Here is a 26,423-nt window from a genome sequence, read left to right as displayed (position 1 = left end):
AGCATCGACCCATGCACCAAGAGGTTGCTGGTTCTATTCCTAGTCAGGGCACATGCCCAGGTTGTGAGCCTGATCCCCAGTGGGGGGCATGCAGGAGATGGCCAGTCAAGAGAGATGTTTCTCTCTCCCTCTCCCTTCCTCTCTCTAAAATCAATAAAGAAAAAAAATATTTAAAAAAGTCTAACTATGCCCTGGCCAGTTTGGCTCAGCAGTTAGAGCATCAGCCTGTGGTCTAGACAGACCCAGGTTTGGTTCCTGCTAAAGCACGTACCTCGGTTGCTGTTTGTCCTCGGCCCTGGTTGGGTCATGTGGGTGGCAGCCACTCGATGCGTCCCTTTCACATCGATGTTTCCTTTCACATCAATATTTCTCTCTCTCTCCCTCCCACTCTATCTGAACAACAACAAAAAGTCTAACTGCATGTTGCAAGATGACGTGGGCGAGGAGCACCAACAAGACAGCTGAATATAAGGGGCCAAGGCCTCATTTCCTAGGAGATGAAGTCTCTGGCTGACCCTAATTCTCACCAGACTGTAGAAGGCACACAAAACAGCAGTGATCTGAGTTTAATGGCACGGAGGCAGAAGGGGAAGGTGACGAGGTGGGGATTGGAGGCGGATGAGGACACTGCCCACCGTCTCTGGGAGCAGCAGCCAGGCCGCAGCATGTCTCCTGCATAAGCAGCTCCATGTGGAACAATCTACAAGAACCCTTGTAATTGCATCAATTTGGAGCAAGTGTGGAGTAGACAGGCTTGATGTGAATTTGAGTTTATACAACAAAACGATTCAATACCTGGGCGTCCTAAGTCAAATGACTTGATAAGGGACTTAACGGTGGTTGCAGGCTCCAAAGGCACTGGGGATGTTCTGCTGACATAGACGCCATGCCACCGGCCAGGAGCATCGACCTCGGGAGGCTCGGGCTCTTCACGCACAGGCCTGCAAAGAGCAAATCCAACTGAAAAGGTGGAGGATGTTCAGTGGGGAAAAGACCGGATGGAAACAGAACCAATGTGGAGAAAATACACATCTGGAAGGAGAATCCCAAATTTAAAATCCTGTGTTCTGTATCGGCGTGACATCTTTAGGAAATAATGCAGGTTCTGCTCTCATTTTTATCACAGATGTTTTCTTGGGAATGGCCAGAAATAGCATTTTAATATGTAGAATATTAGCTCTAAATATAAAGAATGTGAGTCTACTCTGAAAACTATAAAAAATATATATACGAATGTTATTCATCATAAATATTTGGCTTCCTGTCCATGGTGACTACAATAAACTGGCATGTCAGCGTGGATTCCAACCCCCATCTGGCATACAAAGGTTGGGAAGATGACATCTCAGGACTCCCTGCAGCTAAGACTTCAGATGGGACGTAGGCCCCATCAATCTGAGAGACGTGGGCCAGACCTGGAGCGGGACTGCACTGGGGAGGAAAGGCAGGCACGGGCATCGACTATGCGGAGACAGACTGCGATAGAGGCGAGACGCTTCTGCAGCTGCTGTGCCGCAGCTTTCCACCCGGCAGCAGGCTCCTGACTCTGAGGCTCCCGTTCAGGGCAGAGCAGCAGCTCCCCGCGTAGCCCAGTCCTCACTGTGACTGTAGAGAGTTGTTCCTGGAAGCTCAACCTAGAATGTTTCTTCAGCCCTCCCAACAATCCTGCAAGGCATTTCAACCTTTCTGCTTAAACTAACTAGACTGCCATCTGTTATGTACAACAGAATCCTGACTCATACACTACTTGCCCTCCCAGAGTGAGGATAGAAACAGTATCCTAGAATAAGTAACACTCAATTCTGTAGGAGGCGGGGCTTCTACTCTCCACAGACAAACTTTCCTGGGAAGATCTGGATGTGGTTTCTAACTTCCAGCATAGAGGCATAGAAGAGTCTTTTAAAGACAGATCTTCTGATTCAACCCTCTCATGCACGGCACCTCATCAGGGGGCCTTTACCATGTCATTTAATCTCCCTGGAAGTGATCTCCCAACATCCTAATTTCTAAATCAGTGCTCTTTTCACTATTTCAAATTGCCACAGCTGTTTTGCAAGATGATGACTAATTTATAAGAATGGCTCAAAAAGAATATTTCTGGAAGCATATTTTAATAAGGTCAGTGGAAGTTTAAAATATTTACTTACTGATCTTTTTGAATTAATCTAGCTACTCATAAGCTTCTGCCATTGAATTTACTTGTTCTTAATTCTCAAAGCTTTCTTCTGTGGATCTGTAGCAGAATACATTTAGGTGAAACGGAACTTAAAACACTTAACATCACACTGGTCTACACTCCTGTCTCCACAGCCCCTTCTTTTGAATGGGAAAAAAAAAAAATCAGTAAACTGATGACATCTTTGGAAGAAGTAGGCATTTCAGAAACTGGTAGGGGGGCAGGGTTAAAAATTTTTTTTTTATTGAATGGGCTTGGTTTTTCTATTTTCCCCTTTGTGTTACATAGTATAAAATCAGGTGGTGTATATGCAGAAAAAGAATAAAATAAGGTTAATTATGAGTAGGAAAAAAATCTATTTCTGTCCCAGCAACTCCCAGGAAGGTCAGGAACAAAGTGGGTCACCCTCTTACCCACCCATTTAAATCACTTGCTACCTCACTGTGGTTTTAATGGGCATTTCTTGGATGATTAATGATGATGAGTATCTTCATGATGATGATGAATAGACATTTCATATGTCTACTGGCCATCTGTATGTTCTCTTTGCAGAAGTGTCTATTTAGGTCCTTTGCCCATTTTTAAATGAGATATCACCTCACACCTGCCAGAATGGCTATCATCAATAAGTCAACAAACAAATGTTGGCAAGGATGCGGAGAAAAGGGACCCTCGTACACTGTCGGCGGGAATGCAGACTGGTGCAGCCACTGTGGAAAACAGTATGGAGGTTCCTCAAAAATGACCCAGCAATTCCACTTCTGGGTATATAGCTGAAGAAACTCAAAACACCAATTCAAAAGAATATGTGCACCCTATGTTCATTGCAGCATTATTTACAACAGCCAAGGTATGGAAGCAACCCAAGTGCCCATCAATAGACTAGTGGATAAAGGAGCTATGGTACACATATACAATGGAATATTACTTGGCATAAAAATGAACAAAATCTTACCATTTACAACAGCATGGATGGACCTGGAATGTATTACACTAAGTGAAATAAGTCAGTCAGAGAAACACAAATACCATATAATTTCACTTATATGTAGAATCGAATGAACAATATAAAGGAACAAACAAAACAGACACAGATTCATAGATACAGAGAACAGACTTGCTAGAGGGGAGGGAGGATGGGGGACTGGGTGAGAAAGGTGAAGGTATTGAGAAGTACAGATTAGTGATGACAAAATATGGGGAATGTAAAGTACAGCACAGGAATAGTCAGTAATATTGTAATAAGTATACATGGTGCCAGGTGGGTACTGGATATATCAGAACACCTTGTAAAGTATACAACTGTCTAACCACTATGCTGTACACCTGAAACTAATACAAAATAATACTGAATCTAAACTTTAATTGAAAAAAAAAGTTTAATTTAAAAATAAATAACCTGCTACCAAAGGGCCTTGTAGAAACCTCAGGCACCCCTCCTCAAAGGAAGATTATTTTTAAAATTTCATTTTCGTTTGATTCCCTGATAATAAGAATGAAATGGAGTATTCCCTTCAATTATCCAAGTTGCTCTGTGACTGACAATATCAAATGGTAAGTCAGAAGACTTGTTCAGACTCCATTAGAAAATCGCAAAGCTACATAAACCAATTCCCAGTTCTTCTGCCTTCAGATAGCCAAAGGCACAATGTCTGCCTGGCCAGAACTATAAGTCAGTATGAGAAAACTCTGCAGGTTAAGTAGATTAGAGAAGTTACTGGTTATATAACAGGGGTGTGTATGTGGATTCACAAAATAAAGCCTGAATTGAAGAACCACAGAAAATAGTTATTAGTACTTTAATCATAAACAGGCTTGACATTCTTTACACCAGCCTGTCCTAGAATTATTTGGGATCAACCAGTAACAGCCCCAGCAACAAATGTAGTACAGCTGACCACTGACCATGGGTTTGAACTGCACAGGTCCGCTAATAAATGGATTTTTTTCAATAAATACAGAGAAAAATATATTTTCTCCTTATGGTTTTCTTAATAACTTTTTTCTCTGGCTTATTATTGTAAGGGAACAGTATATAATAAATATAACATACAAAATATGTGTTAATCAACTGTTTCTGTTATCGGTAAGGCTTCTAGTCAACAGTAGACCATTTGTAGTTAAGTTCTGGGGGAGCTGAAAGTTAATATGCAGATTCTCGACTGTGCCTCAACACCAGTGTCGTTCAAGGGTTAGCGGCATCACATTTCCTCTGTTCCGAGGAAGAGTAAGAACTCTGTATTCTATAAGAGATATTAGGAAACACTTAAGCACACAGCCAGGTGTATTACAGCAAATTCATTAAAGGAACAGAAAACTGCAAAGTACCACTACTGGGTAAACATTTATTCAAGCCTAGCCATTGACTCCTGAGACAGATGTTAGGCTCTAAACCACCCACATATACAGCTCACATGTTTTGTAAATACAACTGAATACAAATACACCATTTTTCAGTAAGCCTGAGGCACTCATTTCCTGACAACACCTAGCTTCTTTCTTCAGGCACATCTCAGGTGAGGCAGCAGCCATGTTCAGAGACCATGTTTAAAACAACAGCAAGGCGTGCTCCCATCCACCACCAGCATGTAAGACTAGGAGAATACTTTTCCACAAGAAAGTACATGTATGGCATAACTCCATAGCATCATGTGTCTTACAAACCTTACCTAATTGAATTTTCCACAAAATCTTGTATTTTAGAAGAAGAAATCTGACAAAGATCACATGGCCTGCAAAGGGTGAGTCTGGAATGCAGGTCTTTCTAGAAAGGTGACCACGCCTTTCTCAAATTTTGTAGCTCTAGTGTGAAGACAAATTAGTAAGTAGTCTGTCTCTCAGGGTCAAACAGTGTCTTGAGCTTCACTTTTGAATTTCAACATCAGCATACATACGACAGTAAAATCAAACAGGGTCAGATGATAATCTGAACACAAGCATCTTACTCTCCAAACCCCAACAATAAGAACCAAAGAAATACATCATAAAAATCCTTCATCAGTATTGGAAACTACAGAAAGATATCTACTTGCCTTAGACTTTGAAGGATTTCTGCTACACAGAGAATATGTAGGAAATATAGAAAGAAAACACTAAGGGTTTACTCCCAATTCCCTTTTAAAGAAAATAAAGATATGGGGACCCCCACCCCTCCCCATGTCCCCTATGCCAGAGACCAGGCCTGGGGGAGCATGGGTGCCCAGACAGCACAAAGAGCCTTCTTCCTGCACAGGGTCAGTGACGTGAAGACATGACCGTCCGGGAGGCAGGGATGGTTTACCCCAGGCACCAAGGACAGCAGTGAAAAGGGCAGGCTAGGAGGAAAGCCGCAGTACATGTCCTAAAATGGACAACAGGCCAGAAGGACTAGACCTGGAAAGCTAACCCCCACATTCCAGTGTCACCAAACAGAAGACACTGGTCACGTGAATGTCCCCCATGCGCACTGTCCCTCTGTACTCTGTTTGAGCTCCTGTGTCTCTGACATGCAACATACATTTACCTTAAGAGCCTTTTTTTTCCAGTTTAAGTCATAAGAAGTATTTTAAAGTAGTCAGGTGAAGTGAGTACAGATCTAAGCATAATCTACTGAGACTGACTTTGGGTAAATGCGAGGCCCTAATACACTTTTATCTGTTTAAGCAAGAAAAAGTGAGGGGCAAAAACATGCCCTAATCTATGAATATATTTCATAATATAAATGAAGATAATAACTGACCACAAAGGAGAACATATATTTTTAAATTTATCACAGGAACCAGAATTAGACACTTGATAGCATCTGCTTTGAGTACAATAACATTCAAGGAAATAATAAAATGAAAGTATGAGTTTAAAAATAATTAGTTATCAGCAATCTAATAATTCCATTAAAATACTTTAAAGTATTTATATATATATATACACTTTAAAGTAGAACCAGCTCAAGAAAAAAGAAATGGGAGCATATTGGAAAGTCTCTCAATAATATAGATGACAAGAACAATGTAAGGTGGCATTTCAAGTCAGTGGGCAAAGGGCGGTTTTTGTAATAAATGGTGCTGGCATGCACACTTGGCTGTCATATGGAAGAAAAAGACCTCACATCAGACTAAGAAAGGAATATAAAGAGAGAGAGAGAGAGAGAGAGAGAGAGAGAGAGAGAGAGAGAGAAACAGATGAAGAAAATGTAATAGCTTATTTGTACAAGATTAGGGTAGGGGAAAATCTTAAACAAAAACAAACACCCAGAAGGACTAAAGGAAAATAATGACAGATTATATTACATAGCAGTCTAAACTTTTCCATGACAAAGATGAGAAAGCCAAAAGACCCAAACTATACAGGGATAAACATACAGCGCTAATCAAATACTGACTTATAAACTGATAAGGAAACAACAATCAGCATAAGCATTAAGCTAGTCATTCTCAAAAGAGAAAATGCAAATGGCTAACACAAAAATATGCTCAGGGAAAGGCAAATTGAAGTACTAATGAGATAGTATTTTTTGCTTATCCTATTGGCAAAAATTAAGATGAATACTATCTGCAGCTGCTAAGGCTGTGTATAAACAGGCACTGTCATCAAGAGTAACATGTCACAAGTAAGTTCTCTGGTGCTACCTATTAAAACAATGGAATACTATGCAACTGTAAAAAAGAAAGATTTTTTTACCCTTTGAAACAGCATGGAGGAACCTGGAGAGCATTATGCTAAGTGAAATATGCCAGTCAGAGAAAGACAAGTATCACATGATCTCACTTATATGTGGAATTTAATGAAAAAAAAAAAAATAGATCCAGAGACATGGAAGCAGAGAACAGACTGATGAACCTCAGAGGGAAGGGGGTGGGGTGGGCAGGAAGAGATAAACCAAAGAACTTATATGCATATATGCATAACCTATGGACACAGACAATAGTTTGGTGAAAATAGGGCAGGGGAGGGGAAGGGAGTGGGGAAGAGGGGGTCAATGAGGGAAAAAAGGGGAATATATATAATATTTTCAACAATAAAGGTAAATTTTAAAAAATTAAAGGTGTACATATTTTCTAATGCAGCAGTCATACTTTTAGGAACCCATCCTATCAAAATAAAACACAAGTCTATATCATTATATGAATAAGGATCATTATGGTATTATTTGGAAAGAAGAAAACTAGCAAATATAACCTTGATGCTCATCAGTATGACAGTATTTGAATATTCTAGATCCATCTTCTGGGATTCCATGCAGTTATTAAAATGAGTTAAATTCCTATATATCGACCTGGAAGGGTGCCCATGATACATTTGATAAATGAAACATGAACGCTCAGAGTATAATACCATTTTTGTAAAGAAAATATATATATTGGCCCTGGCCAGTTTTGCTCAGTGGTTAGAGCGTCAGCCTGAGGACCAAAGAGTCGCAGATTTGATTCCGGCCAAGGGCACATACCTTGGTTGCGGTTCGTCCCCAGCCCTGGTGAGGGTCATGCGGGAGGTGGCCAGTTGATGTATCTCTCCTACATTTATGTTCCTCTCTCTCTCTCTCCCTCTCTGTCTCTCCCTCTCCCTCTCCCACTCTATCTGAAGATACTTGAAAAGTATCCTTGAATGAGGATATGTATATATGCATATATATTTTTTATGTAAATTGACCATATATAATATGTGTATATATTTACATGAGCAAATGGAGAAGTAAAGGAAAATATATACTGTGAACACATTACCTTACAGGGTGGTACTAGAGGGCAAGAAAGGTTAGTTTCTTTATACATCTCCATTTTGTTACCAATATACCTGAATATTACTTTATAATAAGAAATCCAATACATTAAAACACCAAATGTTTTTAAATTTCAACAAGACAAATCTAGACTTCAAATTTCATGTGATGTATTTTCCAATAGTTTTAAAAATTTATGCAAAATCAGGATTTTTGCTCCTTGCTTTCTTGTTCTAATAATAAAATCATGTAAAAAATCACATTCATATTTAAAATCAACCTCCTCTCTACAACTTGTATGGGAAGTCCAGCTTGCTACCTCAAATTCTAGTTGTTTGACGTTGTTTTCAAGTTCTGAAGCAATATGTACTAGAAAGTTAAAAACAAAATTACATAAATGCCCTGCAGAAACATGGCCAGTGATTAAAAACAAAATCAGGCAACAGACTCTTCTTAATAGTAATATTTATTTAGCACTTTATAAATGCTTACATATAAAAATATCCAACAGACCCCAGAGTAAAGACAGAGCAAAACGGGTGCAAATACAGCTGGGCATTTTAAGTTGAGGTTGAAATTTTCCTATTGTTTATATTTGAAAACACTCAGCAAATGAATGTTACCTCATTCTAAGAATCCTCAATCTGAGGTAAAGGTCTCTCAATATATAAATTTCTATCCTACTAGGTCTCCAGTGTGACACGCACGATGTCTCCCTGAGTTGAAGGACATTCCTGTTCTAATTTTTCTTGGCTCATACAGCAACTCCTGTCGTATCCTTTCGATACGTGGCTGCTAACGACCGACACCGGGATGCACGGCAGTTCCTCTCAGGACTGCGGTAGGATTTGCTGAACTGGTACAGATCTTCACAGACATGTGCTTCCAAAACTGTAAACTCACACTTTGAGCTTTAGGCTTCAGATTTTTAAAGTCTTTAAGTTTCCAGGGTAAGTTTTACTCACGAGGCTTTGGTTGTAGTTGTTTTCAGTTAGATTCCAATTAGCATTGTCACTGCATTAAGCGATCTGGTTTAACTACATCCTTTATTATCGCCCAAACATCTATTTATGTTGAGCTCCACAGAGCATTTTGGATAAAGCCAGAACGCGGTGGGTGGCCGTTTCAGACGAGGTAGTGAAGTCAGACCCCAGGCTCCATCAAGCCTTGATACAAAGAAAGCAGGACTTTCTAACTTCTTCAGAATGAGATGCCACACAGATGGTTTCTTCTCTTGCCTTAACTAGTGTTCATTTCAAGATTACCAGACACCATATTCAAAAGGAAGCATAAGAAAAAGCTCCACAAAGTTGAACACAAGCTGGCTTGCTTGTGCCCATCAACACCCTGAACTGGCTCTGCCACCGCTCTCTAAACACTCTGGCTGCATTTTTTTTCCACAACAGATTTGTACTGTGTGTATGTGTGTGTGTGTGTGTGTGTGTGTGTGTATGTGTGTGTTTCTTCAGAATTTCATTTTATGCTCCAAAGAAAAGACTGCTGAATCTTCTGAGAAAAAGGAAAAAAAAGGGAGGAAGAATCATCTTTGTGCAATGAGTTGATTCCAAGAATGTAGAAAAAAGGTAAGTAAACTTCACTGCAATGACTGTTTGTGAAACTAGATGCTATAAGGAGACAACCTGGCTCTTTATAAAGAGGTAATTTCTCCTCTACATTATTCCCCCTTTCAAATAGCAATGGCGGTAGTTCCCCATCATGGCAAGGGCTGGGCTGTCTTTCTTCCATCAAGTGCTCTGCTAGCTCACAGAGACCATGGAGCTGTGAAAATAGAAATGGGAGGAAAGGCTGGTAAAGGACTTTCTTAATGAGCATGATCTTAGTCTACAACTGTAAGTATTAACAGCTGACACTGTCCCGCAGGGAAAAGCCAATATCCACAATAGGACTAACATGCTTCAAGTCCTGCTGTTCCAATTTTCTTGGAAGTTAAAAGTCTTCGGACAGGGAAAGTGCTAAAGACTTCGAAGTGCCATTATGAGGCTCCTCCACTAGGGCTTCGCCAACAGACAGCGGTGTTGGTGAGGGAGAGAGGTCCAGGGGGCCAAGTCGGGCTCTCTGAAATTTACAGTGGCCATGCTTCCCTTGACTGTCCTATAGTCAAGGCCAAAGAAGAAAAAAAGAAAAATATTTCTTTTATTATTATAGCATAAAAATCCTAAAAGCCTAAGGGAAGCTTGTCTCCACATGTTCCAGAGCCAATCTGTACAGATGGGGATTGGGGAGCAGGGGAGCAGACAGAGCTGTTTAGAATTACAGGCTATCTAATGCCATAAATGCCAATTTAAACTATGAAAACACAAGTAGTACAAGAATGAAAGAATTAAACTTGTTGGCCCTGGCTGGTTTGGCTCAGCGGTTGGAGCATCAGCCCACGGACCAGAGAGTTCCGGGTTCGGTTCTTGCTAAGGGCACGTACCTCAGTTGCAGTTTGTCACCGGCCCCAATTGGGGCTATGCGGGTGGCAGCCACTCAATGTGTCTCTCTCACATCGATGTTTCTCTCTCTCTCTGCCTCCGTCTCTCCCTCCCACTCTATCTGAAGATATATGCAAAAAAATGTCCTGGGGTGAGAATTAAAAAAAAAAATTAAGCTTGTTGGGGTGCCAGAGGACCAAATCAAATGCCACAGGTCCTGGCAATCCAAAGTGCTCAGGTGAGGTCTGTTCAGAAACTGCTCCGGAGCCTCCATTAGAACTGGTGCCCTTCACCCAGGCCAGGGGTGTTGCATCGAAGCCTCTGCGGCAGGACAGCTGGAAAAGACGGCTTAGCGACCAGGGCCTATGTCTCCACCTTCCACACTCCCCCTCAGTGACAGCACACAGGACTGGGTGAGCAGCCGTGACAACACAGGGCAGCACAGGACTGACAGGGCGGAACACACTCGGGCACACACAGTGAAAGCCGAGTCAGAGTCGCAGTGAGGTGCAGCCATGCTGCCCGCGGCGGAGGTGACAACACAAGAACCAGTGGCACGAGCTAAACACATTCTGAATCTCAGACATTCTATTTCAGAGACGGTCCAGGTAATTAGGCACAGGTGTTCAGTGTTCTTAATTATCTTTTTTGAGATGTGTTCCATGGGCGCTTCTTGGTGTCATATGATAGACAGTACAAATCAAGTAGTCACCCTAAAGCTAATGGTCCCCACTGAGAAAACGCATCGTCTGTCCCTGCTGCTGTTCGAGGCCTGTGCTGCTCACCCGTGTCTCTCTGCAGAAGGGCCGTGAGGGCCCACTGAGCCAGAGAGGGAGCTGCTCAAGTGCTCTGTGTCTGCCAGGCCCCAGGACTCATGTTTCTGGAAAAAGGTTCAATGCTTTCATTTCAATGTCTTTCTCTTAATGGTTCAAAATTGGAAGAAGCCAGAGTTAAAAAGTTATTTATTATCCTTTCATCCATTAATCTGTACACGTCCAGCAAAACATGTCACTTTCAAGGGCCATAGAACCTGTATGGGCTTGTTTAAATTTCTGGAAGAGAAAGCTAGGTCCACAGCCCAGCCAAACTTTGGAAATGCCACTGTGCCAAGGAGGGTCCGAGGACTGCGCTGGGAAGGTGCTGCTGGCGGGAGCTCCCGACTCTCCTGTCTTGGAAGACCAGCTGGCCAGCTCCTCTGAGACCAGCAGAGCTTACGGGGCCTTAGAAACGCTCACCTCACTTAAGAGAGGAAGGAGCTGCACCCGGGAAGGAAACCTTGCCAACTGGTGGCAAAGACGGGACCGAGCCTCATTCCCATACACCCTAACATCTGCTATTCTGACTCTAAAACAAAAATACCTTTGAAAACGTAACAGGACTGATGATCACTAATAAGCTAAATTTTTAAACTATCCAAAATACTAATTATATAATAGTGCACTTTGTCTTAGTTACAGTTGTTGGTAATAAAGGCGAACTTCATTTGCCCTCATACTAGCCTAACTATATTCCTTCAAATGCCCGTATATGCAAAATGAGAATTCAAATCTGCTAAGCCCATGTTATATGGTCAAGGTGCTTTTCAGATGCTCTCACCTTCTCTCGCTTGTACTTGGAAGACCTCATTAGAGAATTTTCTTCAAGTTCTTTGGCTGTGCCTGAACCAAGAATGACTTTTGAGTTCTCATTAGATGACTGTCAAAGTCAAACTGAGTTTCAGTCAAGAACCCATTCAGTCAAGAAGAAAACACTATGTCACTTCAGGGCCTTTGAGGATATGAATTGGTTCCAAGTCTTGATCATGTGGTAGGTTCAGAGAGTGGCTGACCCATCAGTGAGTACTAACTTTCAAACAGTGAACTCTTTAGAAGGGGCAGTTTGTCAGAGAAGCGCAGATCAGACAAGAAAGCAGCCCAGCAGTTGTCTGAAGTCCTGTCCAGCGCAATGGTAGGCAAGGAACACATTGAGGCCTACAGGATTTCAGTGACATGCCATGTTCCGGATCGGTGTCAATTCTAAAGTTTGAAATGCTTTGCGATAAGGGATTAAACTGCTGGATTTGGGAGGTAGGTTTGCAAATCACTGGAAAATCAAGAGAGAAACATATTATGTTAAAAGAAGTGACCCTAGCCCTGGCCGGTTTGGTTCAGCGGTTAGAGCGTCTGCCTGCGGTCCTGAGAGACCCGGGTTCGGTTTCCGCTAAGGGCGCGTACCTCGGTTGCGGTTTGTCCCCGGCCCTGGTGGGTCGTGTGGGTGGCAGCCACACGATGTGTCCCTTCACGTCGATGTTTCTCTCTCTCTCTCTCTGTTCCTATCTCTCCCTCCCACTCTACCTGAACAAAAAAAAAAAAAAAGAAGTGACCCTAAGTTTGAAGATGTACCACACGGAGCCCTATGTTACAGCTGATGTCCTGTGACATCAGGTTCAAGTTGCACAGCCAGGCTTGCATCTCAGAATCTATGTTAGGAATGCAGCATCTTAGCATGCTCTCCCTCCCAGGCGCATGCTTGCTCCTTGCCCTTCCATCTCTCCTCCTCCTACAGGCGTGCGTCTCCTGAACTCTACGGACCCCATGAGACATGCAATAAGGGGGGCAATGGGCAGTGGCAGCTCATCCTGGGCTAAGCCCCTGAATATGCCTCCAAGGCCCCCTTTTCTCTGACTCTCCAGTGAGCTGACAGGAGCCCTGCCTTGGCTCACTTCTTTGCTATAATGTTTCCAGAGAGCCAAGCAACCCCACCTGGTCTCTTTCTTGTTGCTGCTTCCATCCTAAGCCCTTCCTTGTTTCACCATCCTCGGCTTTCTTTACTAAATGTACTCTCAGAATCACCTGGACTCGTGGAATATTTTCTGCATGAAGTCAAGACCCTACACACTCCAGGTCAGCCTGAGGCAGACCCGCTCCAGGCCCAGGCCCTTGTTTGGTAACATACTCTGGCGACTCATAGGGGGCCTTGTTTCCTGAGCCTATGGAGCTCAGCTCACTTCTACTACCTCTGTAAACTTCAACTTTGCTGGTAACAACGGTGCCATTTGTCGTCAACACCATGGGTAACATATGGTGCCAAGACTGGGATCACCTCATCGCCCTTCTTGAACTACTGGTGCATTGTAAGCCATACACAATTTACCTGAGCACCTGATGACACCACCAGAGATATCTAAACTGCAGATAAAGAGGATCTATTAGACTGTCACTGCTTGCTTTCATTTCAGCAAAAGAAACTTTGTCTTACATCTAAAAATCTTGACTGATAGCCTTACAAACTCAGAAACTAGTTTATAATTTATAACCTTTGTTTTTTCCTTCTGTTTTCATAGGCATATCCCTTATTAAATACCCGAATGCTTGTTTAAAAAACAAAAAGATCCCAGCTGGTGTGGCTCAGTGGATTGAGCCTTGTCCCATGGACTGAGAGGGGTTCAATTCCTAGTCATGGCACAGGCCCAGAATTCAGGCTTGATCCCCAGTAGGGGGCGTGCAGGAGGCAGCTGATCAATGTTTCTCAAATCAATGTTTCTATCTCTCTCTCCCTCCCCCTCTCTTAAAAAAAAAAAAAATCAATAAAAACATATTTTTTTTAAAAAAGAAAGAAATTAAATATCTCATAGGATAACACAAACTCAAGACTTGTCTTTTATCATTTATCTTTAAAATAACCTATAAACAAAGTAATGCAAGTTATGATTTGGTTCCTTTTCCAAAAACACACACTATAAACCAAGACAAATAGACAAATAAAGGAAACACAAAAGAAAACTAGAATGACCTCACAATGTTTCAACAGAAAACACTATGAAATCCAGTTTTCCTGTTCTCCTGTTCCCTTAACTTAAACTTCACTGCTACAGTATTCTGAGGTTGTAGGTATGGCTAGAAAATAATGATCTTGATTTTCAAGAGTGAACTGTGAAATCAGCTACACGCCTTATCTTAATCCTTCTCTTAGAGGTTATTTTATAGAAAAGTCATAAACAATAGAAAGAGGGATTGATTGAAGCAAGTTTGGCAAGAGAATCAAAACAGAATTCTGAGAAAATCTATTCTTTCCAATGTTATGAAATTTGTAATACATCAGACTCAGAATCTAGCCAATGAACAACCATCCTGATCCTGGAAAACATGTAAAAAGGGCAAACTGTACAATCAGCATTCAGACCCACTAATTCTGATTTTAATATACCACATTGGACAGACATCAGAAAATTCAAAAGCATTTCCTAATATCCAAGAATCTCAAAGTTAAGGACATGTATTCCTGACTGGGAAATACAACACTGCATTAGTTAAAGCCTGACATATTATTTATAATCTTGTTTGCAAACCATTTAAATGTTAAGTAATACTTAACTTTAGGAATACCTCCCTCTGAAATTTCGCTGTTAAGAAAGCTTCCTGGGGCCACAGACTGTGTGATTTTCCTCCCTCAAGAACAGAAGGGAGAGTCACATATTTGCCAGATGTGTTTTCCACTCTCATCCTTTTAATTTTAATTTTTTAATATGTTTTTATTGATTTTTTTACAGAGAGAGGAAGGGACAGAGAAACATCGATGTGAGACAGATACATTGATGGGCTGCCTCCTGCACGCCCCCTACTGGGGGTTGAGACCGCAACCTGGGCACGTGCCTGCCCCGGAATTAACCCGGACCTCTCAGTCCATGGATGGTCCACACCAGCCCGGCAACGCTCATCTTTTATAACAAAGTGGGTTATTTCAAAGCTTTCTGAGGGAGCCCAGAGATGTTGCCCACACAGAAATGCGTCCCTGGGCCACGAGGGTGACCTTAGAAAGGTGCCGCTGCGGCGGAAGTGCGTGCTTCCTGCACTGACAGACACCAGGACTTAAGGGGCACCCTAGACATGACTTCTATTCTTTCAACCCAGGCTAGAGCTTTTGTACATGTGTAAGTGAGGAGTTTTCTCATCCCCTAAGCAGAGCACAGCAGTGACCGGCCCTGGATGGAACAGTCCCAGCTGTGCAGTGGCAGAAGTGGTAGAGTGAGCCCAGAAAAGAGCACAGGTTCAGCACGGACACAGAAAAGCGTCACGAAGACCATGCGTGGTGATTAAGTGAGAAGCCAAGCACTGTGCAGGGGCCCTCAGACTAACTCATGACCAACCTGCTGTGGCCCTGCATGTCCCCCAGCTCCTTCTGCAGCCTGGCATTCTTCTCCTCTTCCTCCAGCAGCCTCCTCTTGACAGTGCGCAGCTCCTGCTGGGCCTCGCACTTGATGTCGTTGGCCACCACCACTGCGGTCTGCAGGTCCGCCTGGAACCGCCTCCACTCCTCGGTTTCCTCCTGAAAATGCCAGGGCCACAGCCCATCAGGTGGCCGCCGGAGCTGGCACCCGGCGGGGCTCCAGGGTCCCCTGTGCCCCACACAGACAGACTGGCTGGGCAGTACTTAGGCACTGCTTTAATGGCATCTCACGACCGGGAAAAGGCACAGGTGGGAATGCGTTTGTGTTATCAGAGTTCTCCTTCCTGAAACTAAATGGCAGTTTAATTTTACTTCCTGCCAGTACTAATTTGGGCCCATGCCATGGAAATGTACTATGAGAAACAGACTAGAGAGAGTAATCAGGTGTTTTTCAAAGGTTTCCAAACCTAAGAGGGGAGCACTCCTACTAAAATGCCGGGGAAGGACCCGTTCCCGCTGTCACTGCGCCATCTCACCTTTATTTGCTTCGTCAGAGTCTTCAGCTGCCTTTCCAGGTCTGCCTTCTGCTCCTCCAGCTTCATCACGCTGCCTAGAAACAAAGACGTCAGACAAGAGTTGGCCGAGACGCGAGCTGTGGGGAGAAGGGAAGCTAAGGCAGCACAGGAGCGGCTCCAGGTTTGGCAACAGTTTTGAAACCCATCCTTTCTACTGTCAATTCTACTCCCAGAACCCTGAGGTTCTTCTACAACAGAACATGGGATGAACTGAAAAGCAAGTGGTGTTTCAGTTAGGGTATACCCTCAGATGACCGGCTGTACAACCATGCAGTTCTATGGGAAGAGACCTAAACAGCTACTCACACTTGTCACAGTCATTCTTGGCCTCCCTGATATTTGTCCATATCATCCTGAATGCCCTTTATTGCTGTGAGGCATCTGTGTAACAGAGGATATGACTAGTAATTACTGCAGCGACTTGTAGGCCATTGCTAGAGTGGCAGTCCTTAATCACAGTTAAACCTCAGAATCACTTGGGAAGCTTTTCAAAAGCACAGATGTTCAAGCCGCAGACTCTGCCCGAGAATCGGAATCTCTGGGGCAGACAGTCTGCGTGTGTGCACTTTAACAGCTCCATGGGAGGGTGACCTGACCACCTCTCCTCCCTCACTAAGACATCTTTAGTTCCTTACCCCCTTGGCCCCCAATTCTCCCACGTTACTATCAGAGTCATTTCAGTTTAAATCTGATCATGTCTCTACCTAGTTAAAATTCTTTAATGCTTCCTCATGACCCACTTCAGAGTCATCTTTGTGTATCAAGAATGTGAATCAGAATTATCAGAGAAGCTTAAAAAAATCCCATAGGGTCAGGTCCTGCCCCAGCAGTTCTAATTGAGCATGTGGGGCCTGTGAATTCGTGTTTGGGATCAGTGCTACAGAATAAGAAGATGCTTCGTAACTTTATTTTACTTTTCTGTCCATTTCTTTCAAGGATCTTACGGGGAGGAGTGATTAACCTTGGCTGGATTTGTGTGGCCCTGGGCCTTCTAGTGAAAAGACATCTTAATAATATCTTAATATCCCTGCCAGAACTCAAACATTTAAAAGATGCATGGTCTGTGTTATTGTCAGGCTTGGATATATGATGATGCAAATGCAGGGAGTTGGCCTGACATCTCTTCTGCATGTTAACTCCGTGTTTCTTCCTCGGTGTGTCTACGCCAGCTTTTAAGGATTTGGGATAACACAACCAAATTCTCAACAGCAGTGTAGCACTCAGAGAAAAACCAAACCAAACAGGACTTCCCTTCTTCGACTCTCTGCTTCTCAGGCACAGTGCTGTGTGTAAACACACACTGCCCACTGACAAGGGCGGCCAGGTCTTCTTGTTTCCAAGTAGGATACTGAGAACAGTGAGGGCCACTGGCAGTGCATGCCGATGTTCAGCAGTTCTACCACACATCGCGTCTAGTGAAGGCTGGAACCCAGCACTACCCGTTCATCAAGGCGAAGTATATACAGTCAGTTCTCAGAATCTGTCAGTTACACGAAGGTGCCACACACACTGAGTGAGCAAACATTAAAATATTGCTCCTACAGGAAATACAGGGTTAGGTCCTGTGGGCCTGTGGTCACGTTTCTGTCAAACAAAATGCTATATGTGTTTTATATAATAGGTTCGTTTGCCAGTGTCGTGAGAAAAAAAAAAAAGCCTCTCCCACCAATGCTAGAAACCTGCTTGCCCACACAGCCCTCTTTCTGCATTAAGTCAACAGGTATTTACATTTTCCTAGCCTCCTGACCGGCCGACACTGCCTCCCCGGCGAGTCTGACCGGCCGACACTGCCTCCCCGGCGAGTCTGACCGGCCGACACTGCCTCCCCGGCAAGTCTCTCATTTTTCTCACTAGCTCTGTCTTTCCCAATTTGAAGCAAACAATGACTTTGTAAATAAGCCACATATTAGTGCCTCTTCAGTGACAAAGTGGCCACCTTTTAAGTTATTTGATATCCTACCATCAATGGGACACAAGCTGAAATGGTTTTAACACCAAGAGCACATATTGTTCGAATCAGTCGGACCAGCTGCCACCCATCTTTTTATCCATCAGACACAAGGGAGGACACAGTGTCACACGTGACCAGTGTGGGTCAGCAGTGTGGCTCACACACATCATACCTAACACTCTAAAATATGTTTGCTCCCTTTTACAACTACCCCACACAGCTGACTCAAGTTCCACGATCTTTTCTCCTATCGACATCACCTAGTTTTTAGCTTAGTTTAGGAGATTATTCTGTCTTTTTAAATTGCCTCTCTTCCTAGGAAATTATAGAACATTCAAAAGAAAGGCTTTTCATAAACATTCTCACATACCCTCTCACAGTTACCCACAGCTGCTGGTTTCTTTCGTATCCCATCCACTCCAGACCCACATCCCACCAGGGCTTGATTTCACCTACTTTCTAGCTCACTGATGAGCTGATTATTATGTAACTTGACAGCTTGATGCTGTTCCACCTGATCTTCTAATTCAAATATGGTCTCTTTCATGTCTTTAATTTCTGCATCATTCTCTGAAGTTTTCTCTTGCAGTTTGAGGCTGGTTCTGCTCAACTGTTCTGCTTGATGATCACATATCTCCTTCAAGTGAGAATAATCCGTTTCCACCTAGAATAAAAGGAAAGTTCCCTGGTCAATTTAACGGGAAAAAGTTCTCCACACATTAGCATCAGGCTCATCAACGCAACGGCAAAGGAAGCTCATGGTATATGCCATATGTGGCATCATTTCTGTATTCTTAGCCTGAGACCTAGACAAGGTTATAAATACTCAGAAAAATGTGCTATGTGTAAAAGGACAAATGTGTCCCTTCCTAACAACATAAAGAAAGCTGCACATACTTAAATATCCTTCATTTAGGCTCCTGGGTAAAACAGCACTTCACACTGGGAGGCTCGGGCACTCCACCAGGAGAGCAGGCCTGGGCTACTTGGGTGTGGCCGCCACACCCCATATCTGCTGTGGAGCAGCGCCACCTGCTGGTAAGACAGGAACAACACCCCTAAGTCCTGACATCCCCTAAGAACCCCCAATCTCCTGAACCATCAAGTACTTGTGGCTACAGTGGGTTTTTTGTTGTTTTTTTTTCCATTTTTCTTGTACAGACAGAGTGGGAGGGAGAGAGAGGAAGAGAGAGAGAGGGAAACATCGACGTGAAAGGGACACATCGAGTGGCTGCCACCCGCACGACCGACCAGGGCCGGGGACAAACTGCAACCAAGGTACATGCCCTTAGCGGGAACCGAACCCGGTCTCTCCGGACCGCAGGTGGACGCTCTAACCGCTGAGCCAAACCGGCCAGGGCTACAGTGGGTTTTTTAAGGACTATAACATTAATGTCACAGAGAACACAGTCGAAGGCACAGAACACAGAAAAGTGCTGCACGAAGAAAAGCAGCACTGCACAGAAACTTTCCACCGTTTCATTTTTAAAGTATTAAACATTTAAAACATATAGAGAAGCACCAAGAGTGATGAGATAACCACACACCAACAGACTTAATAGTGGTCAAACTTTGCCACATTTGTTAAATCTTTTTACTTTAACAAGATTTGTTAAAACTTCAACTTCCCTCCCACCCTAGAGAGCAATATGTATTCTTCTAAAATTGGTGTGTGGTCATTCCTTGCAAGGTTTTTATGTATAAACATTATGTATAAAATGTTTACACAAATAATGTTATACTATATATTAATAAAAAATATATTATACTTTTGACGTGTACCATATTATATGATAATATGTTTCTGTCCTATATTATACTATGCTTATTATGCTTTTATAACTTATATTTTAGATGTATTCATATTGATATACATTGATCTAGGTCATTACTGTAAATGCTGCATAGCATTCTATTGTCTGACTATACTCATTATTTTACTATTATACTGTCCCTTTTCTATAGTTTTTCAATTACTGTTACTAAAGAGTTGTATAGCCAACAAGTGCTGGTGAGCATGTGGAGAAAAGGGAACCCTAGCACACTGCTGGTGGGAATGCAGACTGGGGCAGCCACTATGGAAAATAGTATGGAGTTTCCCCAAAAAATTAAAAATGAAATTACCATTTGACCTGGTGATTCCCACTTCTAGGGCTATAGCCCAAGAAGCCTGAAACATCAATCAGAAAGAATATATGCACCCCTATCTTCATAGCAGTGCTATTTACAATTGCTAAGATCTGGACACAGTCCAAGTGTCCATCAGTAGATGAGTGGATAAAAAAGCTGTGGTACATATTCACAATGGAATACTATGCAGCCATAAAAAAGAAATCTTTTACCCTTTGAGACAATATGGAAGGACCTGGAGAGTATTATGCTAAGTGAAAGAAGCCAGTCAGAGAAAGACAAGTATCACATGATCTCACTTATTTGTGGTATATAGTGAACAAAATAAGCTGATGAACAAAATAGACCCAGAGACATGGAAGTAGGAAACAGAATGACAAACTTCAGAGGGAAGGGAGGTGAGGGGGCAAGAATAGATAAACGAAAGAATTTATATGCATGTATGCATAACCAATGGACACAGACAGCAGTGTGGTGAAGGTGGCGGCGGGAGTGGAGGGTAGTAGGGTCTCAATGGGGGAAAATAGGAGGGACATCTGTAATACTTTCAACAATAAAGATAGATAAAAAATAAGAAAAACCTGTATATTTACCAGGTAATGTAAGCTCGATACCTAACAGATTTGTTCCTAGATTTGGAGGGGTGTCCATATATAATATAATTTTTTCCAATTGTATTTCACGTGCAAACCTGGCTGTACACTCTATGGGGACAGGGATCCTGTATGCTTTCTTCACCGTTCTGTCCCCATAGCCAGGCCTAACGAATGTGAATATCTGATGAATGAACAAGCAGTGGGGAGAAGTATTGCACTGTTTCTCAATTGCGAGATTGTGATAAAGAATAAAGAAGGAGCCCTGGCTGGTTTTGCTTAGTGGTTAGAGTGTTGGCCCATGGACCAAAGAGTTGCGGGTTCGATTCTCATCAAGGGCATGTACCTCAGTTGCAGCTCGGTCCCTGGCCACAGTTGGGGCCGTGCAGGAGGCAGCCAGTGGATGCCTCTCACATTGATGTTTCTCTCTCTCTCTCCCTCCCATCTATCTGAAGATAAATGGAAAAGTATCCTCAGGTGAGGATTAAAAAAAACAAACAAACAACCTATAACCAAGATTACTCTACCCAGAAGAGCTTCCTAGACAAGAAAAAGGCAAAGGAGTTCATCGTCCCCAAACCAGTATCATATGGATTGTTAAACAGTCTTTTTTAAGAATAAGAAAGAAGAAATAAAGAGGAATATAATTATAAAGAATAAAATAGCAATTATGTACCTATCAATAATAACTTTAAATGTACATAGATTAAATGCTTCAATCAAGAGACATAGGGCAACTGAATGGATAACAAAACAAGACCCACATATATGCTGTCTAAAAATAGCACCTCAAAAGAAACAATACACACACACTGAAAGTAAAGAGATGGGGAAAATTACTTGATGCAAATGAAAATGAAAGAAAAGCTGCAGTAGCAATACTGATATCAGACAAAATAAACTTTAAAACAAAGTCTGTAATAAGAGACCAAGAAGGACATTACATAATGATAAAGGGATCAATCCAACAAGAGGATATAACCCTTGTAAACATTTATATACCCAACATAGAAGCACCTAAATATATAAAACAAATCTTGGTGGACATAAAAGGAAAGACTGATAGTAATACAGTCATAGTAGGTAATTTTAACAACACACTGACATCAATGGATAGAGCTTCCACACAAACAAATCAACCAGGAAAAACAGCTGCCTTAAATAATACACCAGATCAGATGCATTTGATATTTTCAGAGCAATTCATCCCAAAGTAGCAGATTATACATTCTTTCCAAGTGCACATGGAACAATTTCCAGGAAAGACCACATTAGGCCACAAAACAAGTCTCAATAAATGTAAAAAGACTGAAATCATATCAAGCATCTTCTCAGACCATGATGGTATGAAACTAGAAATCAATTACAAGAAAAAAACTAAAAAACATTCAAACACTTCGAGGCTAAATAACATGTTACTAAACAATAAATGGGTCAACAACAATTCAAGAAAAAAAATTAAAAGGTACCTTGAAACAAAGGAAAAAGAAAATACAACATAAAATCTATGGGACACAGCTAATGCAGTCCTAAGAGGAAAGTTTATAGCAATACAGGCCAACCTCAAGAAACAAGAACAATATCAAATAAAAAAATCTAATCTTATAGCTAAGGGAACTAGAAAACAACAAAAAAACTCAAAGTGAGTAGAATGACAGAAATAATATACATCAGAGAGAAAAGAAACAAAATAGAGTCTAAAAACATAATACAAAAGATCTATGAAAGCAAGAGCTGGTCCTTTGAAAAGATAAATAAGATTCATAAACCTTTAACCAGACTCATCAAGAAAAAAGAGAGAGGACCCAAATAAATAAAATAAAAAATGAAAGAGAAGAAGTAACAACTGACACTACAGGAATAAAAAGAATTATAAGAAAATATTACTGACAATTATATGCCAAAAAATTAGGATAACCTTGAAGAAATAAATAAATTCCCAGAAACATACAAACTTTCAAAACTGAATAAAAAATAAATAAAAAATCTGAACAGAGCAATTAAAATCAACAAAATCAAAGCAATAATAATAATAATGATAATGATAATAAACAAACAAAAACCCTCCCAACAAATAAAAGTCCTGAACCTGATGGCTTCACAGGCTAATTTTACCAAGCATTCAAAGAAAAACTAATACTTATCCTTATCAAACTATTCAAGAAAAGTCAGAGGAAGGAAGATTCCCAAGCTCATTTTACGAGGTCAGCATTATCCTAATTCCAAAACCACATGCTACAAAGAAAGAAAATTATAGACCAATGTCCCTAATATTGAGACCTAGAAGCAAAAATCCTCAACTAAATATTAGCACAACAAATTCAACAATACATTAAAAAGATCATACACCATGATCAAGTGAGATTTATTCTTTGGACGCAATGTTGGTTCAAGATCCGAAAATCAATTAACATGATAACATAAACAAAGTGAAGGATAAAAATCATATGCTCATATCAACAGATGCAGAAACAACATTTGACAAAATTCAGCCCCATTTATAATAAAAAAACTTTCAGCAAAGTAGGAATAGAGGGAACATACATCAACATAATAAAGGCCATATATAACAAATCAACAGCTATCATCATATTCAATGGGCAAAAACTACAAGTGTTTCCCTTAAGATTGGGTAAAGACAGGGATATGTGCTTTCACCACTCTTATTCAACATAGTACTAGAAGTCCTAGCCACAGCAATCAGACAAGAAGAAGAAATAAAAGGCATCCAAGCTGGAAAGGAAGAAGTAAAGCTGTCATTATTTGCAGATGACATGATACTGTATATAGAGAACCCTACAAATGCCACCAAAAAAACCAACTAGAAATGATGACTTCAGTCAAGTAGCAGGACACAAAATAAATACTTATAAATCAATTCCATCTTTATACAACAATAATGAACTATCAAAAAAGGAATCTAAGAAAACAATCCCATTCACAATTGCATAAAAATAATACATAAGAATAAATTTAACCAAGAAGGTTAAATACCTGTACTTTAAAAATTATAAGATACTGAAGAAAGAAACTGAAGAAGATACAAATAAGTGAAAGCATGTATCATGTTCATGGATAGAAAGAAATGAACACCATTAAAATGTCTATATTACCCAAAGCAATCTACAGATAAAAGTAATTCCTATCAAAATACCAATGGTGTATTTCACAGAATTAGAATAATCTAAAAATTTATATGGACCCACAAAAGACCCCAAACAGCCACAGCAATATATATTTTAATCCTCACCCGAGGACATGTTTTGCATTTATCTTCAGACAGAGTGGGAGGGAGAAAGGGGGGAACAGAGAGAGAAACATTGATGTGAGAGAGACACATCAATTGGTTGCAACCCACACGACCCCAACCGGGGCTGGGGACAAACTGCAACCGAGGTACGTGCCCTTAGCGGGAACCGAACCTGGGACTCTCTGGTCTGCGGGCCAATGCTCTAACCACTGAGCAACCGGCCAGGGCTGCCACAGCAACCTTGAGAAAGAAGAACAAAGTTAGAGGTATCACGCTACCTAATATAAAATTATATACTACAAGGCCATAGTAATAAAAACAGCACGGTACTAGCATAAAAACAGACACATGGATCAATGGAACAGAATAGAGAGCCCAGAAATAAATCCACGACTATATGTGGTCAATTAATATATGACAAAGGAGGCAAGAACATACAATGAGATAAAGACAACCTGTTCAATAAATGGTGCTGGAAAAACTGGACAGACACCAGCCAAAAAAATGAAACTAGACAGCTTCTTACACCATATACAAGAATAAACTCAAAGGATTAAAGACTTTAATGTAAGACTTGAAACCATAAAAATCCTAGAGGAAAACACAGGTAGTAAAATCTCGAACACTTCCTGTAGCAGTATTTTTTTCTGCTATATCTCCTGGGGCAAGGGAGACAAAAGAAGGAATAAACAAACGGGACTACATCAAACTTAAAAAGCTTTTGCAGAGCAAAGCAAACCATCAACAAAACCAAAAACAACCTATTGAATGAGAGAAGACATTCACTCATTGGCATCGAATGAGGGGTTAATATCCAAATTTTATGAAGAACTCATAAAAATATCCAAAATTTATAAAGAACTCATACAACTCAACATCGATAAAACAAACAATCCAATGAAAAAATGGGCAGAGACCAAATAGGCACTTCTCAAAACAAGACATATAGATGGCCAATAGATGTATGAAAAGATGTTGAACATCACTAATCGTCAGAGAAATACAAATTAAAACCACAATGAAATATCATTTCATATCTGCCAGAACAGCTACATCAATAAACCAACAAAAACGTGTTGGCGAGGTTGTGGTGCAAAGGGTATCCTTGTGCACTGTTGGTGGGAATGCAGATTAGTGCAGCCACTGTGGAAAACAGTATGGAGTTTCCACAAAATATTGGAAATGAAACTGCCTTATGACCCAGCAATTCTACTTCTGGAAATATATATATAAAAAAAACACAAAACACTAATTCAAAAGATTATATACACCCTTATATTCATTGCAGTGTTACTTATAATAACCAAGATATGGAAGCAATCCCAGTGCCCATCAATAGACAAATGGATAAAAAAGCTGTGGTACATATACCTAATGGAATATTACCTGCCCTAAAAAGAAAAGAAATCTTTCCATTTGGAACAGCATGGATGAATCTAGAGGGTATTAAGCTAAGTGAAATAAGTCTGTCAGAGAAAGACAAATCCCATATAATCTTATTTTCTGTGAAATCTAAAGAACAAAATTAATGAACAAACAAAATTAAAGGAGATTCACAGATACAGGGAACAGACTAAAGGTTGCCAATGACTTTTTAAATATATATATATATATATATATTTTTTTTTTACTGATTTTAGAGAGATAGAAACATCAATTAGAGAGAATATCAACTGGCTGCCTTTGCATGTTCCACACTGGGGATTGGGCTCCCAACCTGGCATGTGCCCTGACCGGGAATCGAACTGGCGACCTCTTAGTGCATGGGTTGACACTCACCCAGTAAGCTACACTGGCCGGACAGAAGATGACTTTTTTAAAAAAATATTTTTTTCTTTATTAATATTTAGAGAGAGAGGAGGGGATAGGGAGAGAGAAATGGAAACATCGATGAGAGAGAACATTGATTGGCCGCCTCCTGCATGCCCCCCACTGGGGATCAGGCCAACAACCTGGGCATGTGCCCTGACTGGGAATCGAACTGGCAACCTCTTGGTCCATGGGTCAATGCTCAACCACTGAGCCACACTGGCCAGGCAGAAGATGACTTTTAAGAAGAAAAGGGGCGCTGTATTTTAGAAGGCTGATGTCTGGCAGCATTTGAAAAGCAGCAACAGAAGGCAGCTAGTGGTTTTGCATCTTTTCCAATTTGGATACCTTTTTTCTTCTTCTTGTCTGATTGCTGTGGCTATGAATAAGAGTGGTGAAAGCAAACATCCTGTCGTGTTCCTGATCTTAAGGGGAACACTTGCAGTTTGGTCTTGTGTCTTAAGTCAGACCCTGGCTTTCTGCAGAGCTAGCAGGCTCCATGTCATGGACCCTCAGCTGGAGTCTAGAAACAGGCAAATTACTTGCTGAGACTAGTTGACTGAGGAGTAGACTAGAGAATGTAACCAAGTAACCCAAAAAATGAGCTCCCTGAGGGTCTCTTCATGCAGGTGGGGTTGCTGGCCTCTCAGAGGCTCCCACCTCC

At 41.4% G+C, this 26,423-nt stretch overlaps 1 protein-coding gene across 9 annotated transcripts in view; it reads right to left on the bottom strand.

The window, feature by feature from the left end:
- SPECC1 (sperm antigen with calponin homology and coiled-coil domains 1) overlaps positions 1 to 26,423 on the bottom strand; it is a 219,695-nt gene that overhangs the window by 56,836 nt on the left and 136,436 nt on the right. For 6 of the 9 annotated variants that reach the window (XM_036278342.1, XM_036278344.1, XM_036278345.1 and 3 more), the window contains 4 exons: positions 18,434 to 18,641; positions 15,988 to 16,061; positions 15,432 to 15,610; positions 796 to 941 (listed from right to left, as the gene is read on the bottom strand). In XM_036278342.1, coding sequence (XP_036134235.1) covers positions 796 to 941; positions 15,432 to 15,610; positions 15,988 to 16,061; positions 18,434 to 18,641 — 607 coding nt within the window. Of the gene's footprint in view, positions 1 to 795; positions 942 to 8,387; positions 9,651 to 12,336; positions 12,389 to 15,431; positions 15,611 to 15,987; positions 16,062 to 18,433; positions 18,642 to 26,423 lie in introns of those variants that run through there. The other 3 variants (XM_036278348.1, XM_036278349.1, XM_036278347.1) reach the window with 3 other exon arrangements.

The sequence above is a fragment of the Molossus molossus genome, unplaced genomic scaffold (assembly GCF_014108415.1).
Source record: "Molossus molossus isolate mMolMol1 unplaced genomic scaffold, mMolMol1.p scaffold_m16_p_27, whole genome shotgun sequence".
NCBI lineage: Eukaryota > Metazoa > Chordata > Mammalia > Chiroptera > Molossidae > Molossus > Molossus molossus.
This window is presented reverse-complemented; position numbering and strand designations above follow the sequence as displayed.